The 26943-nt window shown below is 36.2% G+C and overlaps 2 protein-coding genes across 4 annotated transcripts in view; both read right to left on the bottom strand.

The window, feature by feature from the left end:
• The window catches only part of GFM1 (G elongation factor mitochondrial 1), a 44894-nt gene extending 41746 nt beyond the window's left edge, over positions 1–3148 (bottom strand). The window contains exons 1-4 of the mRNA XM_074405557.1: positions 2944–3148; positions 1923–2075; positions 1397–1529; positions 749–953 (exon numbers count right to left, since the gene is read on the bottom strand). Coding sequence (XP_074261658.1) covers positions 749–953; positions 1397–1529; positions 1923–2075; positions 2944–3024 — 572 coding nt within the window. The 5' untranslated portion in view covers positions 3025–3148. The remainder of the gene's footprint in view (positions 1–748; positions 954–1396; positions 1530–1922; positions 2076–2943) is intronic.
• A 6101-nt stretch (positions 3149–9249) lies between these two features.
• The window catches only part of MLF1 (myeloid leukemia factor 1), a 44040-nt gene continuing 26346 nt past the window's right edge, over positions 9250–26943 (bottom strand). Inside the window, exons 2-8 of one of the 3 annotated variants that reach the window (XM_010335734.3) lie at positions 25861–26008; positions 24728–24772; positions 21551–21634; positions 20289–20417; positions 18399–18558; positions 15845–15974; positions 9250–14026 (exon numbers count right to left, since the gene is read on the bottom strand). In XM_010335734.3, coding sequence (XP_010334036.1) covers positions 13921–14026; positions 15845–15974; positions 18399–18558; positions 20289–20417; positions 21551–21634; positions 24728–24772; positions 25861–26008 — 802 coding nt within the window. In that variant the 3' untranslated portion in view covers positions 9250–13920. The remainder of the gene's footprint in view (positions 14027–15844; positions 15975–18398; positions 18559–20288; positions 20418–21550; positions 21635–24727; positions 24773–25860; positions 26009–26943) is intronic. The other 2 variants (XM_039480322.2, XM_003924991.4) reach the window with 2 other exon arrangements.

The raw sequence follows: 26943 nt of genomic DNA, 5'->3' as shown, positions 1-26943 counted from the left end.
AATGTTCACTTTCATAACAAACATGTATCACTTTTATCAGATTTTTTTGTGATCAGACACGCCATTCTCACCTTGTCCATTACCATAAACTTTACACCTATATATCCATCAACTACACCATGTGAAACATAAACATGAACTCTATAGCTACATTTGCACATCTACAAAAGGTGAAAAGTCAAATTCTGACTCTTTTTAAAGGCTCTGTGAAATATACAGTATTGTGTAAAATTTTAAATGCTATAAATACCACTGGTTTTATCTGGTACAGAAAGGAAGTGTTACTGCTGTTCTAGAAAATATGTTTCCCTCTGGAAACAAGAAAATCTCATCTCTATGGCAAACTACTTAAAGGTATTAATTAAAATGATTCAAGGAAAAATTAAAAGCAAAGATGACCTTTTACCTAAATAAAACACAAGGTATTTTTTGAATCTAGATTATAACTTCTCTAAAAATAGCAAAACAATATAAACAGTCAGATTGTTTTCTGAATTCATCTTCAACCCCCCTTAGAATTTAAGTAATATTGTCCCCATTTTACAGAGAAGGTAGTTGATGAGATCATACCACGAGCTAATTTACTAAAATTAGTGTTCCACTTACTAAGGAACTCACATAAATACATTTTTAAATTAAAACTAAATTTAAGAATAAAGTTTAATGACAGTGAATTAATCATCCTTCTGGATATAAAGTTTGCTGTCTAGACCATAGCATCCTCTTTGTTCATTCTAAGGCTCATTACCTCATTTGCTGCAGGGCCCTGGTTGGGCTGGAGCCCATTCGGTCCAATTTGTTAATAAAAGTTAGAAATGGAACGTTGTAGCGCTTCATCTGACGACTGACAGTCATGGTCTGGCACTGTACCCCTCCAACAGCACAGAGAACAAGGACTGCACCATCCAACACTCTCAGGGACCTTTCAACTTCTATTGTGAAGTCCACATGCCCTGAATAAGATGAAGTAGGGAGGGTCTTAAAGAGCAACCTGAATGTTTAATATATGCACTATTAAAAGTTTTTGTATCTCTGCTCATCACATAAGTCTTCTAACTAGCATGTAGATTCCTAAGCTCACCCATACTATTCACCAACCTTTAGGTGCAGGGCCCAGCAAGGTCACTTTAAGAAGATACTAGAGGCAAAGGCACCTTTAGAATCAGCTAAAGTATATAAAAGGCAAGACTCTGCCTACTCACAATATATTTGCACAAATTTTAAAGAAGACATAAGGATGAAGTGCTCTAGGTCCCAAGTCAGTCTTCTTTAATAGGAATTCAGCATTATACTTTAGAGTATTTGATACTCAAAAATTAACTGGGTCATAGTAAGAGAAAGAACCAAATGTGCTTTTGCCATAAGAAGCTGCAATAAAATCAAGAATCCAACTCACCAGGAGTATCTATAATGTTAATATTGACATCTTTCCACATGGTATAAGTGGCTGCTGACTGAATAGTAATTCCTCTTTGTCTCTCTAGTTCCATGGAATCCATGACAGCACCAACTCCATCTTTACCTTTCACCTAAACACAAGCACAGCAATTCAGATTTTCTCTGCCTCTGCATTCCAAGAAGGAAAGAAATCTTAACTGAAATGGAAACAGGTGCCAGGTGCAGTGGCTCATGCCTATAATCCCAGCACTGTGGGAGACCGAGGCAGGAGGATAATCTGACCCCAGGATTATTATTTGAGACAAGCCTGGGCAACAAAGTGAGACCCCATCTATAAAAAATAAAAAGAGAAAACTAGAAAACAGATATTTAAGCAACTTTGACAGATAAGCCCAACTGTCAAAGGTCCACCGTTAAAAGTGTGTACCATTGTTTTAATCTTTCAGTTTTGTAAGCTTTATTAAATAATAGCAACAAAACAATTAAAATCAGGCTCTAATCTGGAATCAACCATGAATATATACCTCATGCATTTTTGCAATTCTGCCAGTGTAGTAAAGGACTCGTTCTGTTAATGTAGTTTTCCCAGAATCAATGTGAGCTGAGATTCCAATATTTCGTATTTTTTCATTAGGAATCACCCCTGATGAAGACCATCGGCAGGCTTTCCAATTAACCTGAAAAAATAAGAAAGCACAGCAGACAATCAAAAGGAGTATGGTGGACATTATTCCTCCAAGATATCTCGGTAGATATGAGATAGCCTGAGAAAGGCGGCAGGGGAAACGGTTAAGCCTGGAACTCTTGTAATCAGAGGAGAGACTACAAGAGAACACAGAAAAGATGTATTCTTTTAAATTAATGAATGAATAAATTAAATTTAACTAAAATAAAATGGGAGATACTTTTTGCTACAGATTTGAAAATACACACTGGAGCAGATAAAATCACAAAGACAACTCCAAAAACTAATAGAAAATATGCAAGTGTCAGCTTAAATTTAACTTATTTTTTCCCCCTTTCTCCTTTACAGACGACAAATACGTTCGAGAACTTTCATGCTCTATGCAGCGGTACTAATGGCTCCAAGACAGCCCCCAGAGATTTGCAATTCCCTCGAAACAAAAACAATTCATGAAGTTTGTTTTAACTTTCCTCTAGTGGAAGGGGGTGGGGATCCCTATTTTATGGAATTCAGATACAATTTAAGTATCTCCCTACAGGACTGCACATCCAAAATGAACCACAACTATTTCTAGGGAAAGTGGGCGGGGGGGGGGGGGGACTTAGAAAAGATAGATAAAATATCAAAGTATCTGAGCGACAGGCACTTTTAGTTGATTAAACCTCAGGGTACCAGAGAACAAAACAAACGAGTTAATGAACTAATGTGCAGGCACGGAGGGGCTTTTCAGCACCGACGCGCGACCGTCAGTATTCGGAGCTGTCAGGAGGGGACCTAGGGGTGTCACTGCCTTCTATGGCCCTGATGGGACCACAAGGTCCCGGGAATGGTCCCGATTCAGCTTCTCTGTGCTCCAGTACCTGCTTCCTTTGCCAGCCCAGGAAGGCGGGGGCCCTTCCACGCCCCAGGGCCGAGACGGCGGCGGCTCCTAGCAGCCTCATGGCAAGCGCAGAACACACGTCAAAGTCCCGAAGCTCCGGGTCGTTTAAGCTGCCGGCAGAGCACCGAGAAGCGCTCAAAGTCACGCCGGCAGCCAGGGCAGTAAGAGCACTTCCGGGGCAAAGGACGCGAGGAATTAACAGTGAGGGAAAGAAAGAGGAGCAACTGGATTGGAGCGCGGAGCAGTGCCTGCGCTGCCCGCGCGCCCTCTTCCGACTTGGAAGAGAAAGTGCAGTCGCTTTGCGGAGCTAATCAAGTGTTTGCTCCCAGTAAGACCGCACAGGTGTATGGATGGGGGAAGGGGAGTCCTTCTTTGGTTTTCGTCTTCTTTTTTAAATATTACCTCTATATGAAGATACAGCCTTTAAACACGGTTGTTAGGCCTATAAAGCAATGTGGAGAAATGTTTATAACAGAATTTAAGTAGAAAAAAGCAAAATTGTCTATAACAAATATATTTTTTAAATTTTCTATAGGACATGGCCTGAAAGAGAAAGTGGAAATACTATAGTGAATGAACTACCAATTACAATTACAAATATTTTTCCTCATTTCAAAATGTTCTTTGTTATTGTTCAAGGTCAGACATGACATGTCCAGTCCATGTGGAAGACTACATCCTTGACCATTCTGCTTGGATGTTAGAGGCATGTTGAACTTAACAGGACCAAAATAGAGCTTCGGATCTTCTTCCACAAACCTTTTTCTACAGTCTTCTCCATCTCATAAATGTAAACTTTAGTTACTCTAGCCAAAAATGTTAGTCACTTTGACATCACGCTCTGACATCTCTGGTCTAATCAGTCAGCATATCCTGTAAGCTCTACTTTCAAAAAAATATCCAGAACTTGCTTCTCCCCACCTCTCGGTACTGCCATTTCTGGAGGGAAGTATTGTAATAGCCTCCTAACCGATCTCACTACTTCTATCCTTGCTGTTGTCAGTGGGCTGGTTCAGGTGCTTGACTTTGCCACACCAAAGAATTTGAAAGCAAGTATAGAGTAAGATTAGGCAGAAAAGTTAATTGTAAAGTAAAAGCACGGCTGGGCACAGCGGCTCACGCCTGTAATCCCAGCACTTTGGGAGGCTGAGATGGGTGGATCATGAGATCAGGAGTTTGAAACCAGGCTGACCAACATGATGAAACCCCCTCTCTAGTAAAAATACAAAAATTAGCTGGGCATGGTGGCACGTGCCCGTAATCCCAGCTACTCAGGAAGCTGAGGCAGGAGAATCGCTTGAACCTGGGAGGCAGAGGTTGCAGTCAGCTGAGATTGTGCTATTGCACTCCAGCCTGGGCAATAGAGGGAGACTCCACCTCTAAAACAAAACAAAACAAAAAAAACCAAAAGTACACTCTGAGAGGCAGAGTGGGCTTCTCAGAGACAGAGAGACAGCCTTTAGTATCTCTAGGGAATTCACTTTATGGGTGAGGCAGGAGAATAGGGTCTGGAGGCAGGGAACTTAAGGCTGATTGGTACTGACTTCCTAGAAATGACTCACAAGGAAAACCCCACCTCTCCACTCCCAAGTAACAAAAGGATCAGAGGCTACTGGCAATGCACTGGATTGCAGATGAAAAAATGGAAAGTACCTCTGACTGGTCCCCTCCAGCAACCAATCAGACTGGTAGCAGGCCAAGTCCTCATGTGTAACTTTGTAATTTCACTTCAGCCTCTGATTGGTCATCTCTTGTGACCAATCAGACTGGTTGTGGGCCACTCCTTCATTTACATAAGGTGTAACCAAGTAACCAATGGGAAACCTCTAGTTGGTATTTAAAATTCTGTATCAGGTGCTCTTTAGCTGCTTGCTAGACTCTGCTTCCATTCTGTGGAGTGTACTTTCATTTCAATAGATCTGTGCCTTCATTTGCTCCATTCTTTCATTGCTTTACTTGTGTGTGGGGGGGTTTTCTTTTGTCCAATTCTGTGTTCAAAATGCCAAGAACCTGTATGACTTGTAGTCAAGACCCTTCACTGGTAACATAGCAACTGTACGTACATATTCATAAAATACTGGTAAGGTCAAGTATACAAAGGTGGACCTGTGGTTGGTGCATGTACTCAGCATCTACATGCTCTAACACAGGAGTCCCCAATCTCTGGGCCAGGGACCAGTACCAGTCTACGGCCGGTTAGGAACCAGGCCACACAGTAGGAGGTAAGCAGTGGATGAGCCACTGAAGCTTCATCTGTATTTACAGCCTTCCTTATTAATTGTATTACCACCTGAGCTCTGCCTCCTGTCAGATCAGCAGTGGCGTTAGATTCTCATGGGAGCATGAACCTTATTGTGAACTATGCATGAGAGGGATCTAGGTTACACACCCCTTATGAGAATCTAACGAATACCTAATGATCTGAGGTGGAGCTAAGGCAGGGCTGCTAGTGCTGGGGAGCAGCTGCAAATACAGATTAACATTAGCAGAGAGGTTTGACTGCACAGAGAACATTATAAATCAGCTGCTTGGAGATTCATATTAAAATCCTGTTAATGACAAGTGACAAAAGCTGCACCTGGTGGCAAGCTTTACAGAGGCAAGTGAGTTGATGTACTTCAATTGTACAGCTGCATTTAATGGCAGGCTTTGAAGTCAAAATCCAACACTTATTTTAGTCCATGCGTGGCCCACCCATTATTTTATTTACCACTTCCATCCGCATTTCCTTCCCACACTGAGCACTTGTCTCAGACACAGTTTTGGTAAGCCCACAAGCTAACCCTAACCAAAATGAGTAAAAAACAAATGTCACTGGAGAGCTTCTTTGAAAATGGGGAAAGACGCAATGATGAGACAATAGAAGACTCTAAGACTACCAATAAAAAGAAAGTTGCATTTAAAAGAAAATACCTGCTTAAATTCCAGGTTCATTGCAACAGGTGATTCACATTCTCCAAGCCTGCTTTAATTTGTGGCAAGCAGCTATCCAACAAAGCCATGAAAACCTTCAAAACTGCTTTGCCACATGGAGATCAAGCACCCTGCATTAAAAGAGAAGCCTCTGGAGTTTTTCAAAAGAAAAATCATGAACACTAAGAACAGAAGCAATTGTGGAAGGTCACCACTTCATCAAATGTGTCTGCACTGAGAGCATCATATATACTGGCTAACAGCATTGCTAAAGTTAAAAAGCCCTTTACTATTAGTGAAGAGTTGAAACTGCCTGCTGCTAAGGACATTTGTCATGAACTTCTAGGAGATGCTGCAGTTCAAAAGGTGGCATGCATGCCTCTTTTGACCAGCACCATAGAGGAACTGATGAAATAGCACAGGATATTGAGGCACAATTGTTAAAAAGGATTAATGAGTCACTGTGGTAAACAATCCAGGTTGATGAGTTTACAAGGTTGTCAGCAAGGCAGTAATGCTTGTTTTTGTGTGATTTTTCAGGATTAAGCATGAGGATATATTATGTGCACTATTTTTTTTTGAGATGGAGTCTCACTCTGTAGCCCAGGCTGGAGTGCAGTGGCACAATCTCAGCTCACTAAAACCTCCACCTCCTGGGTTCAAGCAATTCTCCTGCCTCAGCCTCCCAAGTAGCTAGGACTACAGGTGTGTACCACCATACCCAGCTAATTTTTGCATTTTCAGTAGAGACAGGGTTTCACCAGGATTGCCAGGCTGGTCTCCAACTCCTGACCTCATGATCTGCCTGCATCAGCCTCCCAAAGTGCTGGTATCACAGGCGTGAGCCACTGCACCTGGCTATTATGTGCACTTTTGTTGCAACCAACACCATGGCTGCAGAATTAGTCAAGTCTTTGAAGGATTACATAGCAAAACTGAATTGGTTATTATGTGTCGGTAAATGCACAGACAGAGCAGCTCCCACGATTGGATGGCTTTCTGGTTTCACCTCTGGTGTCAAAGAGGTTGCTTCTGAATGTGAGTCTACACACTGACTCTTCCACAGAGAAATGCTAGCTAGACAAAAAGTGTCACCTGAACTTAATATTTTTGCAGGATGTGATTAAAATTATCAACCACATTAAAGTACATGCCCTTAACTCATGTCTGTTCACGCAGCTCTGTGAGGAGACAGATGCAGAGCACACATACCTTCTCTCATACACAGAAGTGAGATGGCTTTCTAAAGGTGGATCACTGGCCAGAGTTTTTGAGTTATGATGAGAGCGGAGACCCCCTCCCCATCTCCCTTCTCACAGGCCTCCACCTCCTCCCTTGGATGAGAAGGAGGGTAAAGAGAGAGAAAATACCAAAGAACTGGAATCCGTGGTCAAGTGGCTTGCTGACACCACTGACCAGGCCATAATAAGGCCCAAGGACTGGGAAAATAACTCCCTTTTCAGTTCCCAGCATTCAAGATAGCTATAGGCCTTGAAATTGTTGCAAAGATGTTATCACAATGGCCGGAGCCTGGAACTGGGTCATGTCCTCCATGTTTGCACAATCCAGACCCCTCCTTAAAGTTGCATCTGCTACCAAGTAATTTACTGCCTTTGTTCAGCTCCTGCAACCCTTCCCCTTCCTTCCTTCCCGAGTGTGCCAAATATAAATTAGCAAATCAGTGAAAGCAAAAGACTGTGAGGTCAGCTGCTCAGCCAATGGGCAATAACAGTTTCACCTCTGCTCCTTCTTTAAAAATTTTTGCAATCTACCCATCTGACAAAGGGCTAATATCCAGAATCTGCAAAGAACTTAAGCAAATTTACAAGAAAAAAACAACCCCATCAAAAAGTAGGTGAAGAATATGAACAGACATGTTTCAAAAGAAGACATTTATGCAGCCAACAAACATATGAAAAAAAGCTCATCACTGGTCATTAGAGAAATACAAATCAAAATCACATTGAGATACCATCTCACGCCAGTTAGAATGGCAATCATGAAAAAATCAGAAGACAACAGATGCTGAAGAGGATATGGAGAAATAGGAACACTTTTACACTGTTGGTAGGAGTGTAAATTAGTTCTACCATTGTGGAAGACAGTGTGGTGATTCCTCAAGGATCTAGAAATGGAAATACCATTTGACCCAGCAATCCCATTACTGAGTATATACCCAAAGGATTATAAATCAATTATATTATAAAGACACATGCACATGTATGTTTATTATGGCACTGTTCACAATAGCAAAGACCTGGAACCAACCCAAATGCCCATCAATGATAGACTGAATAAAGAAAATGTGGCACATATACATCATGGAATACTGTGCAGCCATAAATGAGTTCATGTCCTTTGCAGGGACATGGATGAAGATGGAAACCATCATTCTCAGCAAACTGACACAAGAACAGAAAACCAAACACCATACGTTCTTACTCCTAAGTGGGTGTTGAACAATGAGAACACATGGACACAGAGAGGGGAACATCATACATGGGGGCCTGTCAGGGGGTGGTGGGCTAGGGAGGAATAGGAGGGGATGGAGGGATTGAGGAGGGATAGCATTAGGAGAAATACCTAATGTAGATGACCGGGTGATGGATGCAGCAAACTGCTGTGGCACAGGTATACCTATGCAAACCTGCACGTTCTGCCCATGTATCCCAGATGTCAGCATCTCACGACTCTCAACAGACCTATTCCTGCACGACTTGGTCATTGACTTGGAGCAGCCCATGGGAAGCCCGTTATCACATAAAACACAGAAATGGATCAGACCACAGCCAGCCAACCTCTCTATCAATTAAATCCCCTGTAGTTGGCCAGCCAGGTGTAGTCTCCTGGTTACCACCCAAGCAAATATCTGGGCTTTGAAGGAGCGCTCTATACACATGTAAAAGAAGAAATTTCACCCTGGTGGTAATGTCATCAGTTCATTGACAGGACCATCATAAGTTCTTAGATCTTCTATGACAGGAGTGATTCATGTGCCATATTCCAATGACTAAACCATGCTGTCCCCAAACTAAAGAGGTTCCCTGCAACTGCCAAGAAGCTAGGACTCTGATGTCACTCAAAGGGGACAATGGACACAAATGCAGGGTTATTTTAGCTCCTGAGCAGAAATATTCTTGTTCCATACTGAAGGGTAGATACTATATGACTACAATTCCAGAGGTGGAATTCTAGAGGTGATAAGGAAGCTGGAATTTACAATAAGAGCATAGCCGTGGGTACAGATAGTGATTGCTATAAGCAGCATGAATATGCAGTTAATAAGAGTTTTGAAGACCTTGATAGAAAATGGAGGTAGCTAGGTAAGATCTTAAGTTTACTCTTCACTATCATATCATATATAGGGTTCATGGAATAGTCAAAACCACTTTATTTAATGTGAAGAATAAGAGCTAATTTTGTTAGATTACAGAAACATTAAAATAACATGGCTGCCGAAGAGAAAAGACCATAATTTCAGTCATATTGGGATACTTAACTTGAAATAATGTGATAAATACATGCAGTTTCATGCCTTGCTCATTTAGGAAGAACTAATGATATGAGAAGAAATTGCATACATTGGAAACTCCTTCCACAAGACCTGCGCTGCTTAAAATATACAGAAAAGCAAAGCAAATCAGCCATAAACATACGGAAAAGGATCATACTTCATTAATTATCAGAGAAAAAGTGCAAAATTAAGGAGATAATATTTTATGTCTATCAAAATTTGTAATAATAACAGTTTGAGAGGTAACATCCACTACTCTTTTTGGGCAAAGGATATTTTAAAAATGAACATTTATGGGACATTCATTGGTATGACTATAAATATTATCTTTCTGTAAACCAATTTAGTAAAATATATAAAAAATTTGAAAATAGCTATACTCTGAATTGGTAACTCCATTCCCATAATTTATCTTAAACAAATGATCAGCAATACAGTTATGAATAAAAATGATATTCATAAACATTTACAATAGCAAAAATTTAAAACAATTTGAATAGCAAATATTTGGAGGTAAAGTATGGTATAGCTAATAATTAGACTTTGATGTAAACAATGAAACTGAAGATCATACTTTCAAAGAATACTTATTGTCCTGAAAACAGTTACTCAAAAATGTGAAAAATCAGAATATACATTTTACAATATTAATTTTGTTTGTAAGATTCTATATATCCACATAAAAGGACTAGAAATGAATACACAAATCTTTTGTTGTTTGGGGGCATCGGATAATGGGCACTTTCTATTTTAGCATTCTTCTGCATCTTTACATTTTCCATAATTGATATAACCAAAGAGTAAAGTCAATCATTTTAAAAAATGAAAACAAACGGAGAAAGTTCCAGTTCTTGGAAACACACTGATTCTGGTGAGGCCAATTTTAGGCTGTGGTATTATGAAAAGTCATTTTTTTAAAAAAGTAAACTCTATGCACCACAGAAAGGAGGATTATTAATGTCTACATCCCACAATCATATTTGTATCAGTTTATGATAGTCTATAAACTATTTTAAGATTATATATACTATGTAATATGTTGTATATTTTTCAGATTAATATTTTATTTGCAATCCTTTCATGCCATATCATTCTTCAAGTACCAAAGTCCATAGCTAGTCTTTTTCTCTCTGCTCTAATGTTTAAGAATTAATTCCAGAGTTTATAGTTGTTAGTGGGGATAAGAAAAAATATGTATGCTCTATCTAGAATGAGAAGTCTCATCTCTTAAATACCGCTTTATGTATTTTAATGCTATGTTATTAGGTATACATAGACTTAGAACTGATGTATATTCCTGATCAATCTAATCTTTTATTTAGCAGAGTCCCCCTTTATAATCTAGTAGTCACTTTTGCTGTACATGTTTTATTATAATATAGATATAACAACTTTCTTACAGCTAATATTTGCCATTATATCTTCTGTCAACCTTTTAATGTCTTTTGAATATGACTTTTGGAAATAGTATAGAGCTAGATTTTTAAAAATTTGAACTGACAATTTTTGCTTTTTAATCTTTTTCTCATTACTTATATACATATTTGCATTTATAGCTCATCTTTTAAAAATGTTTTGTATTTACCTTTTCCTCCTTTCTTGCTTTGAGATTGAATTCATTTTCTTTTTATCTGCTTCAGAGGTATACACTCTATTGTCGGTTTTGTGGTTACCCTATTTTGACATGCATTCTTAACAGAGTCATAAGTTAATAATTTATTTTTACCTTGAACTTTAAGAATACAAGGACCTTAGAAAATTTTAATTATCTTCTTCTAATTTATATCTATTGTTCCTTATTTTAATTCTAGCTGATTTCCCAAAAGATTAGCCACTAATGTTTTTATAAGTCTGAATTCTTTTACAATTAGCAAATTATGTGGAAAGTAATTTCACAGATTTAAACACATTGACTTCTCAGACTTTTTTTGAGATGGAGTTTCACTCTTGTCACTCAGGCTAGTGTGGAATGGCGTGATCTCAGCTCACTGCAACCTCTGCCTCTCAAGTTCAAGTGATTTTCATGCCTCAGTCTCCCTAGTAGCTGGAGTTACAGGTGCCCACCACTATGCCCAGCTAATTTGTGTATTTTTAATAGAGACAGGGTTTTACCATATTAGCCTGGCTGGTCTCGAGCTCCTGACCTCAGGCAATCCGCCTGCCTTAGCCTCCCAAAGTGCTGAGATTACAGGTGTGAGCCATTGCACCTGGCCTTCAGACTCTATTAAGTAGGCACAAGGTACATCACTTCAAAAGACCCTGCAATAGACCACAGTGAAAAGAAAAATTATAGTTCTCCCTGTAGTAGATTTCCAAGAACAAAAACAAAAAGCATTCTCATGAAAGTGACAATAATGTACATACACATGAAAAACAAGCTTCTATATTTCATTTAAAAAACCTCATGAACCCATATAAAATAATTCATTGGCTCATAAAAGGAGTGAATATAAAATATTAATCATAAAATAAACCATCGTACCTAGTATGTGTATGTAGGTTTTTGGAGTCTTGCTTTGTTGCCTAGGTTGGAGTGCAGGGGCACGATCTTGGCTCACTGCAACCTCTGCCTCCCGGGTCCCAGTGATTCTCCTGCCTCAGCCTCCTGAGTAGCTGGGACTACAGGTGCCCACCATGATGCCCAGCTAATTTTTGTGTATTTAGTAGACAGAGTTTCACCATGTTGGTCAAGGCTGGTCTTGAACTCCTGACCTCAAGCAATCCACCAGCCTCGGCCTCCCAAAGTGCTGAGATTACAGATGTGAGCCACCGCACCCAGCCTGTATATACTTTTAAATAGTTTAAATTTACAGACTAACAGTATTAAACACCCATCATAAGAAGTTGTTTCAAACAAACATTCTGGGTATAGATATTGATAGTTATTTTTTTTATGGTACAAAGATAGAGTTCACTTTTAAGAAAGAAACAGAAGTTTCCTCAATACTACCGCCTCAAATCTTGCCTCACCACAATCACTAATAGCGATCTGATGTAGAGGAATTATAGAGTTAAACACAATTATTTATTAAAGTGTGTTTTTAGATTTTACTACAATGATTCAAGTTCTCATCAGTGTAATGATTTAGGCAAAAGGAAAATAAAGTACGTACTTTATTAAGACTTTGCTCTATCAAGTTAATACATACAAAGGTGTTATTTAAAATCTGTGCCTTATGACAATTTCCCAATGTATTATGGTATGTTAGCAGTATACTAAAGTATGCCTAAGAGGAAATTTTTAACTAAAACATGCTCAATTTCAACAATGAATTTACACATTTCTATTTTATTTTAATGACTAAAGGCATAAAACACTAGTAAAATTAACAAAAATATGATATAAAAAGTTAGAGAAGTATAAGAAGTCATGTAATTTTACTTATAAAATTGAAAAGAAAAATACTTAGGATTATAGAATGATCGTGGATTTGGGGGGATTTTTTCCTTGATAGAAATATTAAAAGAACAGATAAGAGTTAAGATTTTTATATTCTTTTAAACTGCAAACCTAACTTTGAAAAAAACAGATTAATGGTTAAATTGCGGAATAAAAAAGCTAAAGTTGATTTTAATGGTATCATTAAAAACAGTAACAACTGAATTATTAAGACCTTGTTCAAAAACACACATCAGCTGTCTAATAAATTCTGAGACAATCTATCATTCTGGTTTGGAGAATACCACATGTATTTTTCTAAATGTCACAGAAAAAGCTAAGCAGAGTTTCTCCAAGGACTCTTACTTGGAGAGAGTGAATGTTTTAGAATGTTAATCTTGGAGACAGATGAAGCTGTTTGTGGGAAAGGAGAGCAGAAATATGCCACATTAAAAAGTTAAAGAGAATGGTCAGTATGATGTCTGATGAATGTTAAGAATGTAAATATAGAAAAGATACACTCTATAAAGAAATTATAACCAAAATAATTACGTACATTAGCAATTTAAAATATTTCTCTTTGAAAATAAACTATTTGATTATCTTGCCCTTTATCAAAATAATAACTAATTTCTCATAATAGAGTACTAGTGTAGTTTTGCTTTATTATTTTTAAAGCTTTAAGCTAGCTGGCTATACAACACTTTATAAATTCAGACATAAATTATTTAAACCTTTATCAATATCACCCTAGTACAGTGTTAGTAAAACTTAGACTTTTTAAATATTCTAACTTCTTATAGTAATTGTAAGTGACAGAACTGCTGTGCAATCAATCTTGATAAATATAAAAGAATAACTAGCCAACACAAAAACTGGGGAAGCAAAATCAGCATTTAAGCTTTAAAAATTTAATGTATTGAAGAGTTTTATATTAATAGGCTATTTCACAATTTACTCACATTGTTGAAAATCAAAATTTTATTCCTAAAAGGGGGACGATATAAAGCTAGGACTTTCATGAATATTCAGATTATCAGAAGAAAGTTGCCAAGGACAGAACTAATTTAACAAGAGATTGGTCTTATGCTTATTATCCAGCACCATTACTAACTGTTAACCAAAACTAAACAATTCAAATGCATGGCTTTTTATTTTTTGTTGCTTTTCACAGATGAGCCTTTGATGTGGAGTTTGTCCCCCAAAACATTTGATCTTCTTCCATATTCAATGGCTGGACTTTGGTGAGGTTTCTCCCTGAGAAAGATACATGTGAATATTAGTGTCATTTAAAAAATGGTCAGTGGTTTATAAATCAATAAAAGCACGTTAAAAACTACTGTAATATAAGAAAAGTTTTACCTTAAAAGTTCCTTTATAACTTTGAAAAACAAGGCAGACTATTTCAGTGAATTTAAGACAGCAACAGCTGTTTACTGGAGATAGATTTAACTGTTTACAGTTTAAACACTGTTTAATGTTACCAGTATGGCAGCCACTAGCCACACTGATATTTGAATTGATTAAAATCAAATAAAATAATTCAGTTCCTTAGTTGTACCAGCAATGTTTTGAGAGTTAATCAATAGCCATATGTGGAATATACAGAATAGATATATAGCATTTTTGTCATTACAGAAGTCATTTCAGAAAATGCCATTGGACAGTGTTGGTTAAGAGAAAATGTCACTGTTAGGGCCAGAAATTTATAGGTCATCCATAGAGAGCATGCCTTCTCTAAGTGGGATTTGGATTTCCTATTCAAACTTGGCACTGCTAGGTTTTTAATCAATATATTTTTCAAATGAGACACATATCTATAATGAATATGGGAGCAAATTTTCAATCAATTCAATAGAAAATATTAGGGCTCTAAATTCCTAAAGAAGTATTTTAAAAGAAAAGATCCTAGCACATGAAATTCTGCATAAGGCTTCTGATTTACTTGACACCCACTTGTCCACTGCTGGTTCTGTGAAAGCTTCCACCTTCTACAGCAATTCTCTACTCCCTTACAGCTTAGAACAGATTTCTGTTTAAGGTCTGGTGAGGCCTTTCTCTTGAGTGTAATTTGATAGAAATTAGATAGTTTCCCATTTTCCCCCCAGAGAACCGCATTAAACTGTAGCTCTAAAGTAGGTACAAAATGTATAAAAATCTCTGTAATCTTTATTTATTCATTTTTGAGATGGAGTCTGCCTCTGTCACCCAGGCTGTAGTGCAGTGGCACAATTTTGGCTCACCACAACCTCTGCCTCCCAAGTTCAAGGGATTCTCCTGCCTTAGCCTCCCAAATATCTGGGATTACAGGTGTGTGTTACTACACCTGGCTAATTTTTGTAGTAGAGATAGGGTTTCACCATGTTGGCCAGGCTGGTTTTGAACTCCTGACCTCAAGTGATCCACCTGCCTCAGCCTTTCAAAGTGCTGGGATTATAAGCATAAGTCACCACGCCCAGCCAGAAATCTCTATAATCTTTAATATGTGGTTTTAGCAAATTTATTTTTCATAGTTATTCTAAAAGGAAATTCTAAAAGAAGCTAATGTTTTTTCCAAAATTCTTCAAAAATATCGAATACACATCAAATATGACATTGCATGTACTGTTACATATTATACAAGTGTCTGAAATTTCATTTACTATTAAATGCTAAATTTTGATTTGTTAAGAAAGTTATTAAGTCTTCCAAATACAGCCCCTCTTCCCTTATCATAGCTCTAGGTATCTTTACCAGTGTGAAATGTATGACTCTACCTATATCCAGATGAGAATCTGTTTTACAAGAACAACTACACTATAAGTAAATTAGTTTTCCTTAAAAGGACTCTGGTCTCTATCTTCTGAGGCACAGTTTACTAGTGAATTACTAGCCATACAATCATAAACTACTATTAATTTTTGGATATAAATTAAAATTTGTGTGGAATACTCACAATTTAATGTGAAATTGTTACATCTTTCACAAAGGATACTGTGGATACAACTTGGATGGTCATCAAAACTTTCTGATAACAGAAGAAATTACATAACTTTACTTCTTAAAAAAACAAATGATTTTATAAACAACGTTTACCTTCTTTTAAGTTCTCGGGATCCAGGATTCTCATGGCCAACACTTCTCATTCTAGTGTCTTCTAGATTGCGTCCCGGTTTGTACTTCAAAACCTCACTTTGCCACTCATCATCAAAAGCACGAGCGTCACCTACGTTAAATACCAAGATAATGGGAATAAGTATTAAGGTATCAACTGTTAGTTACTGCCTTGCTTCCACATATTTTAGTCTAGCCTGGTGTTTTCATTTGTGTAACCTCAATATAAAGGCAGGGAGCTGCTTCAAATATAAGGGTCTTTGACTAGAGTAATATTTGACTTAAGTAATACTGTCTGTTCCTCTCCTATTCCTACTAATGATCTACTTTTTTCACCTGCTTGGGTATCATATTATTTTACCCAAAGGACCAGCTGACCCAATTATGACTCATAGTTTTTCTTCCTGGGTCATCTCAAAGTGAATATGCTGTTCCTGTATACATGTATACTTCTGTGGCTAGCACTATCTTTCTATGTAACTTGACCTCACAAGTTTCTGTTGTCAATTTCCTAAGACAGGTTACTCAGCTAGAATGTCAATTCATGTTGTTATGAAGTACGTAATCTAACTTCCACAATATCAACAATAGATAGACGATAGTACTTCTTTCAGACTGCTTTAAAATACTGTGTGCCTTCACTATATATTTCATCAAAATGTTGATTACTATGAAATACTCAGTATATATTTAAATGTGATGAAATTACAGAGGTTACAAAAGACAATAAATAAATAAATAAATAAATAAAATTTAAAAAAAGAAATTACAGAGGTTACAATTAAACACAGGTCACATTATCATGGCTTCTATCTTATTGCATAAGAATAATTTATCAAACTCCAACATTAATATAATTTCTTTTCTTCCTCCCTTCCCCCCAAGATGGAGTCTTACTCTGTCGCCCAGGCTAGGGGTGCAATGCGGCAACTGGGCTCACTGCAACCTCCACCTCCTGGATTCAAGAGATTCTCTTGCCTCAGCCTCCCAAGTAGCTGGGACTACAGGTGCATGCCACCATGCTGGGCTAAGTTTTGTATTTTTAGTGGAGACAGGGTTTCACCATGTTGGTCAGGCTGGTCTCAAACTCCTGACCTTGTGATTCACCTGCCTCAGCCTCCCAGAGTGCTCAGATAACAGGCGTGAGCCACTGCACCCAGCCAGAATTTCTTTTTTAGTACAACACTTTAAACACTTTATTATGGAAAAACGTTATTCAAAATACTTTCTGAAAATAAGAGATGAATCCAACTATATTTTAATATAATTTCATTATTAAATTAATACAATAAAATATGAAAGCTTAATATTGATTTAAAAATTAATAAAAATAATTTAAATTTATTCATTAAATTTGTTAATACATTGTAATATAATTAAAAACTATGGCCAGGCGCGGTGTCTGACCTCTGTAATCCCAGCACTTTGGAAGGCCAAGGCAGGTAGATCACCTGAGGTCGGGAGTTCGAGACTAACCTGTCCAATATGGAGAAACCCCCGTCTCTAGTAAAATATACAAAATTAGCCAGGCATGGTGGTGGATGCCTGTAACCCGAGCTACTCAGGAGGCTGAAACAGAATTGCTTGAACCCAGGAGGTGGAGTTTGCAGTGAGCCGAGATTGTGCCATTGCACTCCAGCCTGGGCAACAAGAGCGAAACTCCGTCTCAAAAACAAAACAAAACAAAACAAAAAAACTACAGGGAGAAGGGTTAGGACACTAGAGGGACTTAAATGCATTGAAGAATAAATATAAAATCTAGAAAAAGAAAAGATTTACTTGAGAGAGACAGAGACATATATGCAATCTAACATACACCAGGAATTAAAATCTTATCTATACAAAAGCCTAAGTGCTCAACAGTACAGAATGATTTAGGTAAAAATTATGGCTTATTTATAATAAAACTTTTAGGTAACCACTTAAAATATTTTTGAAAAATGGCATCATAGGTGATTTTACAATTATAATGGTAAACTGAAATAAGTACAATATAAACTATATAACAGTAAAATACTAATTGAGAAAAAAGTGTGTTTATATATATATATATAATGATTAGCAAGAAATACATTAAAACATTAACAGTATTTTCAGTTTGGACTATGGATGACTTTTTTCTTTATACTTTTTTTTTTAATTAAAAAAACTTCCTGGCAACTTTCATTTAATGTCTTTATACTTTTCACTTTCATTTAATGTCTTTATACTGTTCAAATGTCCTTTCTTAATAATCAGAAAAAAATATTTAAAGACTCATTTTGCCTACTGATAGTATTACTAAATAACAATTCAAAAGATTCCACTTTTCAAGTTTAAAATAAAAATAAGTACTATACCACATTGCCCAAAATCACTATAAAAAAGAGATCTCCTATAAAAGGATGGAACCACAATCCTATTACTTCCACAAGGTATTCACTATACATTATTCAAAAAGTACACCTTATGACGTTTCTACAAAAAAATATTGGTCAAGTACAGTTGTTATTTTAATCTTATGAGAAATAATTTTTTTGTGTGTGTGATAACTTACTTTCATTCATATTGATGAACTCCTGGTTGACCTCTTCATCTCCAGTCTTCTTGTTCTTTGACTTTTTAATTACATGAGCTCGGTCACGGATATGATGACCAATAGCCATTTTTTCTAGTCCACTGTCAGAATCTCTCATTGCTTTCCTGGTTTCCTTTATCTATAAAAATAAAGAAACAAAAGATACTTCATTACTATGTAAACATATATATACTGTATATAATTCTAAAATTCTCAGGGCTAGCTTACCTACTGAGGTATGGCCAGAGATCTACTTCTCTAAAAGTAATGTGTACTCTGTTCCACTACTAACTTGTGGTAAAATTGGGGTAGTTAGTCTCTGATATTTCCTGAACTCCTTGAAATAAAAATGTCTACAACAAACAGAACCCATACAATTCAACCTTTTTCCAAATTAAAATCAAATATTAAAACAAAAGTAACAATTATAATTTAATGCCTTCCAGACTATCTTGGACAATGTAATAGAGAGAAGTTTATGACGGCATTCCCACAAATAAGGGCAACTAATTATTCATCAGTCATGTTGATTGGCTTGAATCTCATGATTCCCACCTATCAACTCTGTGGAAGTGTTATCAGAATATTTATGATAGCTACTAACATGATTTACTGTGGGACATATACAGTTATATTCTGTTTATCTTCAAGACTACCACACTTTTAAAATTAAAATGTTTGAGATCAATTAGCAGAATTATAGCAAGAGCATCATTAAAAGGTTCATCTTTATATGGAAGAACTAAAAAATAAACTACTTCACACTCATTAGACTGGTAAACCTAAATTTCTACTATAAATACTAACAAGGAAGTAGAGAAATGGAAACTCACAAACCACAGTTTGCAGAAGCCAACAACTTCAATCACTGTGAGACAGTAGTTTGGAAATGCTAGGTAAAGATGAAGGTACACATACCCTACAACTCAGCAATACCATATTCCTAGATTCTTTGTATAAGGAGCCATGTATAAAGGCGAATTAGTGAAAGATTAGACTCACCTACATACCTATCAACAGAAAATGATTTAAAAATCATGGTACATTCATATTTTGGATACTACATAGAAATTAAACGACAGCCACATGTATCAACTTGAATAAATCTCAGAAGCATATTACTCAGCAAAGATAAGTTGCAGAGGACACATGCAATATGATACCCTTTATGTAATGTTGGGAAATCTCGAAAATAATCCATTATATTTTTTATGATATAAACATAAATAATAAAGTTGTAAAAACATGCATGAAAATTATAAACTCCAAATATAGGAAAATGGTAATCTCTGAGGGGGGGAGAAAGGGAAAGCAGACCACAGAGGAATGTATTAGAAGCTTTAACTGCCTCTCTACATTTTTGCTTAAAAAGAAAACAAAGCAAGAGACAACTTGAAGCAAAGATAAAAATGTTATGATATGACTAAACTGGGTGGCAGGAATATGGGCACTTATTATGTTATTCTCTATATCCCTTTTGTACACTTAAAACATTTTGAGTTAAAAAGTTAATTCACTTCAAATGTAAACTTAAGGTAGATGTTATTTCATGAAACAAAGGCTTTAGTGTTTTACCTTGTCAACATGTAAAGGTAATAAACATCAATAGATATTTACATGAAAAAAGGCACTGTCAAGGGGGTGAAAATTGCCACAAACTAAGTAAATACAGTTGAGCTTTAATAGTTTCCATAGTAAGGACAACCTTAACCCCAACCCCTACACCTTTCTCCTGTCCCCCAGCCACCTTGTACCAGATCAAATTTTAATAGTTAACTACACCTATGTCCCCAAACCTGTGATACTTCTATAGACAGTCTATCATTCCACAACTTTATAAAGCTCTAGGAATGCTTATAGAAAACTTACTCCTCCTGGAGCTTGACGAGTTTGAGTTGAGGCCTGAAAAACCTTTGGCGGTTCATCTCCTACTTTGGAGTAAGTCATAACTGAGGAAGAACAAAATGAATGTCCATTTGGATCCACTGAAAGTTGACCCTACAGGTAAACAAATTGTAAATTCAGAGTCGGATCAAATATAAATAATTATAGCCAGAGTTCAAATAAGTAACAACAGTAGCTGTGTAAGTTCTACCTAAGGATACTAAACTACCAATATGGTGTAGCCGAAGGGCACATCCAGGTTCTCAAGTGCGAAGTAACTTGAAAAATTACCAAAAAAAAAAAAAGGCATCCCTAGAGTCCTAATGATCATCCCACTAACCTTACAAAGACTGGTAAGTGACTCACTCTGAGATCCTTAAGTCTTTGGGTGCTTGTGGCTCAGATTTCAATAAAGATGCTATGCCCCCAAACTTGTTATACTTCTACAGTCAGTGGTTGACCCTTGGGTGTAATCTTGCCAATCAAGCCAATTAGTTATACATCAAATTTCATAACTCTTCCTGTAGGTACCAGATTGCTACATTACTAAAACCAATAATGCCTAGATTATTTGGGCATTCTGAAATGATCTATAGAATTCAAGGTGGATGACTAGAATGATTTGGGTCTTCTTCAGATCACATCAAGTGACTGGTTTTAATGTTAAGTAGAAAAGAAAGAGTATTATTATAGGACTAGTTTATAAGTATTTGAACTATCAGGGTTTTATATCTAAACAACATTCCTAAAATTTCTGTTTTCAGAGTTGTTTATAAAGCCCTAAAACGTAACTCTTCAGATGCTACAAATCCTTTTAAGTAAACAGGTTATTAACAATAAAATTAGGCAAATTCATATAAAATGTTCATTTACAATAGTGACTTTCAGTAGAATCAATGTTTTTGAGGTTAACTTTTTTCCAATTTTTAAAAAAATTTTGAAAGTCAACACTATTTTTCAAACTTGGAGGTTATGAACTCAATTTAGTAGGTTGTAACCAGGATTTTTAAAACATGAAGTAGACTAGAAAATAACTAGAAAATATATACTGTAAAGAGTATAGTCATTTTTTTTTCATGAAACTTTTGCTTCGAATACATCTATAAAGTATACAAATATTGATTATTGGGTTAATCACGTAAAATATCTTTTTAACCACTATGGTTAAAACATGTTTGAAAGCCACTATGATATATAATATACCAAAGTATACACAATGCTCTCAATGCTTTATTTTTAGTACTTACAAAGTTTCTTTCTAATTGCTGCATACGGTTTCTCATATTTGACAACATTTGGTCCACTGCCTGAAAAGGGCTGACATCTGTATGCTACAGAATATCAGGAAATTTGTTATTAACTATAAGTACAACATAAAAGATGCAAATACATCTTCCAAAACAGCTAAAATATTTTTTTGATTCATTAAGTAGAATCTCATGCAGTAATCAACCAGACAAAGGTAACTTAAAGAGCATACAATAACAGTGATTAGTTAAGGAGAAAACTGAAGCAGATACAAAATCCCAAAGAGCCAACATACAAATAATTAGGGAATTGTAACATTATAAATACATATATGTACATGTGTATATATACACATATACATGTGCATGTATATATAAATACACATATACACCTAATCACTCATTACTCACTTTTTCAAAACAGAATTTGGTATATGTTAAACACTAAGTGATATATTTTCTAGCATAGGATAGTTTTCATAATTTTCCTTATCTCTCAATACTCCACCATGCAAATAAATAAAACTTGGATATAAGATGCCAATGTCACCCCCAGCAGTACTTCTTGGCTGAAAGAAGCTGCCCCTCCAGTAAGTAGGCAGCCTTCCTCGCTTCATAGTAGGATCCAGGTGACAGAAGTCAATTCACTTTACTAATAGGCCTTCAATTTTCTGCCTACTAAAGGGTCAGTAGGCTATACCCTTGAAGCATGAGGTATGCTTCTTCAGAAAAACAGTTAAGAATTCCTCTAAACAGTAGTTTCTCAACCAAGATTGATTTTGACTCTCAGGAGACATTTGGCAATAACTATACTCCTTTTTGGCTGTCACAGATGAGGACAGCATGTAACTAGCATTTAGTGGATGGAGATCAGAGATACTGCTTAACATCCTACAACGGATAGGACAGTCCCAAAACAAAGAATTATCCAGCCCAAAAGGACAGTAGTGCTGAGGTTAAGACACTTCGTTCTAGAAAAATCTACCACTGATTTTAGGTTTTATCACTGGAAGACTCACCAGCAAATAAAAGTCAAGCACACATTCCAATGTGTTACCCAGTAAATCATCTGTTATAAAATAGAAGGAGTTGCTTTGTTTAAGGAACTTCTCTGTTCAAGCAAGCGGAGCACTGAATCTCTAAGTCCTGTTTGTGTCTCTCCCTTCTATTGCTATTAGATTTTTACATATATTAACAATGGAAAATAGGTGGGAAAACCAAATTCCTCCTTGGAAACTGCACTTAATGTAGTTTGGAGCAACAAAGGCACATTTAGGAAGTATTAATATATATTTGAGTACAAAAAGGACTGAAGTAGAATTTAACGCTAGGCTGAGAATCCATGTTATTATTTCATGAGATATGGAAGGGTTAATCCAAAGGAGAAAAAGACAGAAAGGAAAAGATTAGACATTTGGGTATGTCTGCCCTCTTCTCAATTCATGTTCAAATCAACCACCAAAAGATGTGTCTGCACTTGCTCTGGGGTGACCCAACACACTAGAGTGACAAAAAGTTGGGGTATAAAATGGAGTTGAGACTTCAGTGGGCCCTTAAGGCCTTCAAAAATTTTGTACACAGGGCCATTTTGTTGATTTTGTTTACAATATTCCCAATACATATATAACAATTTCTGGCATTTAAGAGGGTTTAATAAATATTTGTAGAATGAATGAAAAAATTATCTCTAGCTCAGCTCAAATCCACATATCCAATAGTTTACCAGATAAATCTACCTGGAAAACCCCAGATGCCTTAAATGCAAAACACCCAAAACTAAAATGATGGTTTTGACTACCCCACTCTTATATCTATACTGAATCAATGCCTTATCTCAGTGGCATTCCTATCTACCCCATTCTTCGCGCCAGAAAAATGGGTGTGATACTCCCCTTCTCCCTCTCTACTGCTCTTTCAACCTTATCAATCACTAAGTTCTAGCCATTCATCCTTTTAACCCTCTCTCGAATGAAATAATTCATTTTTATCATCACTAATACTTTATCCAGAATGCTTCAACAGCCTTCTGACTTCACTGCCTTCACTGTAGTCTCTTCTAATCTTTCCAAAATATGACTCTATTACCACTTTGACATTAGTCATCACTGCTTCCTCTGCTCTTAAGATAATGTTTACCTTCCTTACTATGGCCTAAAGAAGTCTCTGGTTACCTCTTCATTGTCATAAGTGTCTACTGTTCAACTTATACTCTGGGGCTAATTGATTCTAAACATCTTTAGCTACCTAGCCTCCAGGTCTTTGCACAGGTTGTTTTCTCTGTGTTGAACAGTATTGCTTTCCCCTGTCTCCTTTTCTGGCTAACTGCTACTAATCCTTAAGGTTCAGGAAGTCTACTTGGATTGACCCACCCCACCTCAAAAGGTGCTTTTTACCATCTGTGCTCCCTCCCATAGCATGCTGAACTTCCTGATCATTTTACTCATAACTGTGTTATAACTGCTTTTGTCATTTGTCTTACTAAATTCTCTGGTCAGGAGGAACAAATGTTACACCTGCATGTCAAACTTCAAGGAAACAAATAATTCAACGGTAGCACAAAAAATTTTAAAAAACCCTTTTCATGAGACTGTAGATAGAAATGTTCCAAATTCATGTTATATTCTGCTACTCCCTAGAATGCGTTTAGTGTGCTGGAAGCTAGCATCACAGACACAGCACAAAAACCCTAAGAAACAGGTGGTAGAAATGCTGGTTGCAGAGTAGCCATTCTTAAGTATAGCCAAGAAAAAGCTGCATGGCAAGTTGGCAACAAAATCCTAGACAAAGCAGTCAATCTGTGCTTTTCCAAATGTTGTGCTTATCTATCTACAGTTTAGTACTTTTTTTTAACCTTTTGGAAAGTCATCATAAGCATGTGGAAGTCCTCAGCTTTCAAACACAACTACAAGAATCCCTTTTGTAAATCAAGCAAATATTCATCTATTAAAATCTGCTTTTTTTGAAGATGAATTTTATATATATTGAAATGACTTACTTCAGGAAACATGTGCCTAAACTTTCCAAGGTAAGTTTGATACATGAAACAGAGGTTTTCAATACAAATATTAAAAAGCCATTATGAAAGTGAGACTGCATGCCAATTTAGTCAGTCTGAGTTAATGAAAAATAAGTATTTGTCAGAAAATATTGCTAAAATGATTTGTGTCTGATACGAACCATACCACCAAAACTGCCAAAAAGCACAAGAGAACAATTTGTTGCCTGGAAAAATATCCAATTAATTTTGATTATGACATTTATTATATAGAAGTTTCTCAATTTACCAATTAAATGTTTACTGAGTTTCAAATATCTACATTTCAATTGAGGAAATTCATCTTTATAGAAACCCCTGAGGACTTGTTATCTTAGAACTATCATTCCTGAGGCTGAAAAAAGCAACAGAAATAAAAGAGGCAAAAAAGAATGGTTACAATATATAAATATCTTGTTTTTTTTTTTTATTTTTAGCTGAGTATGTTTGTAGCCTCTAGCTTTGCTCTAAGGCAAGACATATGAAAATATATTGCAGTTGCAAGGCTTTTGAGATACAATTAAAGGTTAATCTAAGCTTTGAAAGTCCATAGGTAACCATATGGAAGATTAGTGTTTCCTGGTCCAATAAAGATAATCCTTTGCAGCTTTTGATATTGTTTTCAAGTATTAAAACAATTCATATGGGAGAGAAAGGAAAAGCCAACCCTGCTCACTCCATGTGAAAGACATTAATAATCATCATTTGTGAATGTGGAAACTTGTGTTTCAGCCTTTCCTTCTATCCATCTTCAGATTTGCATTGAGAACAGGAAAATGGGACTGACAACTTTTCCTTTCAATTTCTCCCTTTTGCTAGACAGTAATGTGCTCAAGGCTTCCAGTCTTCAAGACAAGTATGTATGCCTGTGAGGGCACTAAAGCAAGGCCCCCAAATGGAACATAGAGGATGAGAGATTCTTTCAGTTACTATACATATAAAATTTAGGTAGGTGCTTGTCTGTTCTAGTTTCAGATATGGGAGGACATTATAAGGTGAGAAATGTATACATAAATATAAAAAATAATGGTTTCACTTTGCCTTGTAATATGTAACCCTATGGTCCTCAAAGTTTTGGTAGCATAGTGGAATTCTATATTGCTGACAAGTCACTATTCAAAGATTCAGCTTTCCAAAGGTCCTCCCTTTTATATAATAGTTATTTCTATAACAAGAATATTAGTTATATCATATCATTATAGATATATACTTCTATAGTACTTTTCTTCAAATTCCTACAGGTCTTTCTCACTGTCTTTGAAAAAAAAAAACTTACAGTCAAGGTATCTTCATCATCATTACGTCCTCTACGATTATGAGCTCTCCCTCTACCATCAGAGATACTGAGCAAATCTCTTCCAAAGGGTTCAGAAAAACTTCTCATCATCTGTCGCATATTTTCTCGGTGTGCAAGAATGGATTCCCTGTTGAAAATATACATAATCAAGAAAGATTCAGTGTTGGAATTTAAATAAGCAGGCAGCTAAATGCCACAAAGAATTATTTCGGAATATGTTTGTTAAAGAGATAAAAGAAGAGTAGAATAGAATTCTATTTTATTCAGAAATAGGATAGAATTATCTTACAAAGATCCATTTATTAGATGGTTCCCTACTTACAATGGTTCAAGTTAAAGTTTTTTTACTTTACTGTTGTATGAAAGCACTATGCATTCAATAGAAACAGTACCCCAAGGACCCATACAGCCATGCTGGTTTTCACTTTCAGTACAGTTGTCAATAAATTACATGAGATATACAACACTTTATAATAAAGTAGGCTTTATGTTACATGATGTTGACCAACTGTAGGCTAATGTATATGTTTTGATGATATTCAGTGGGTTAAGTGTATTAAATGCATTTTGATGTGTAATATTTTCAACTTGCTATAGTTTCATTGGAATGCAATCTCATCATAAGTTGAGAGGCATCTATATTGATAAATAAAATTAATGAAAACCTGTTATTTTTATCTACTATAATTCACTTAATGCATAATAAAAAAATACACATTTATCCCATATTGCATAAAAATGGTAAACACAAAGTAACACGTCTCAGATTGCTTAAGCTAAAAGAAATGGCAAATAAAGAAATCTGAAAAATACTGTTTTCAGGTAGAGGCCATTTTGGGCAGTCAATAACATAAATTCTAGAGAGGATTAATAAATACTGACTGGTTTATTTTTAACTCTTCTGTAGGAAATATAAGCATTGAGAACTATAGCTATGTTATGACCACTGTAAAGCTACATTTTTAAATAGACAAAGTCAAAGCTACAGATGTTTATGAAGCTAACTTTCTAAAAACTCTAAATACTAGGAATCACCACATAAGCAAAATATCTGTACCAACC

This window comes from Saimiri boliviensis, chromosome 9 (assembly GCF_048565385.1).
Source record: "Saimiri boliviensis isolate mSaiBol1 chromosome 9, mSaiBol1.pri, whole genome shotgun sequence".
NCBI classification, from domain to species: Eukaryota; Metazoa; Chordata; class Mammalia; order Primates; family Cebidae; genus Saimiri; species Saimiri boliviensis.
The sequence above is the reverse complement of the archived record's forward strand: the minus strand, read 5'-3'. Positions and strand labels throughout refer to the sequence as shown.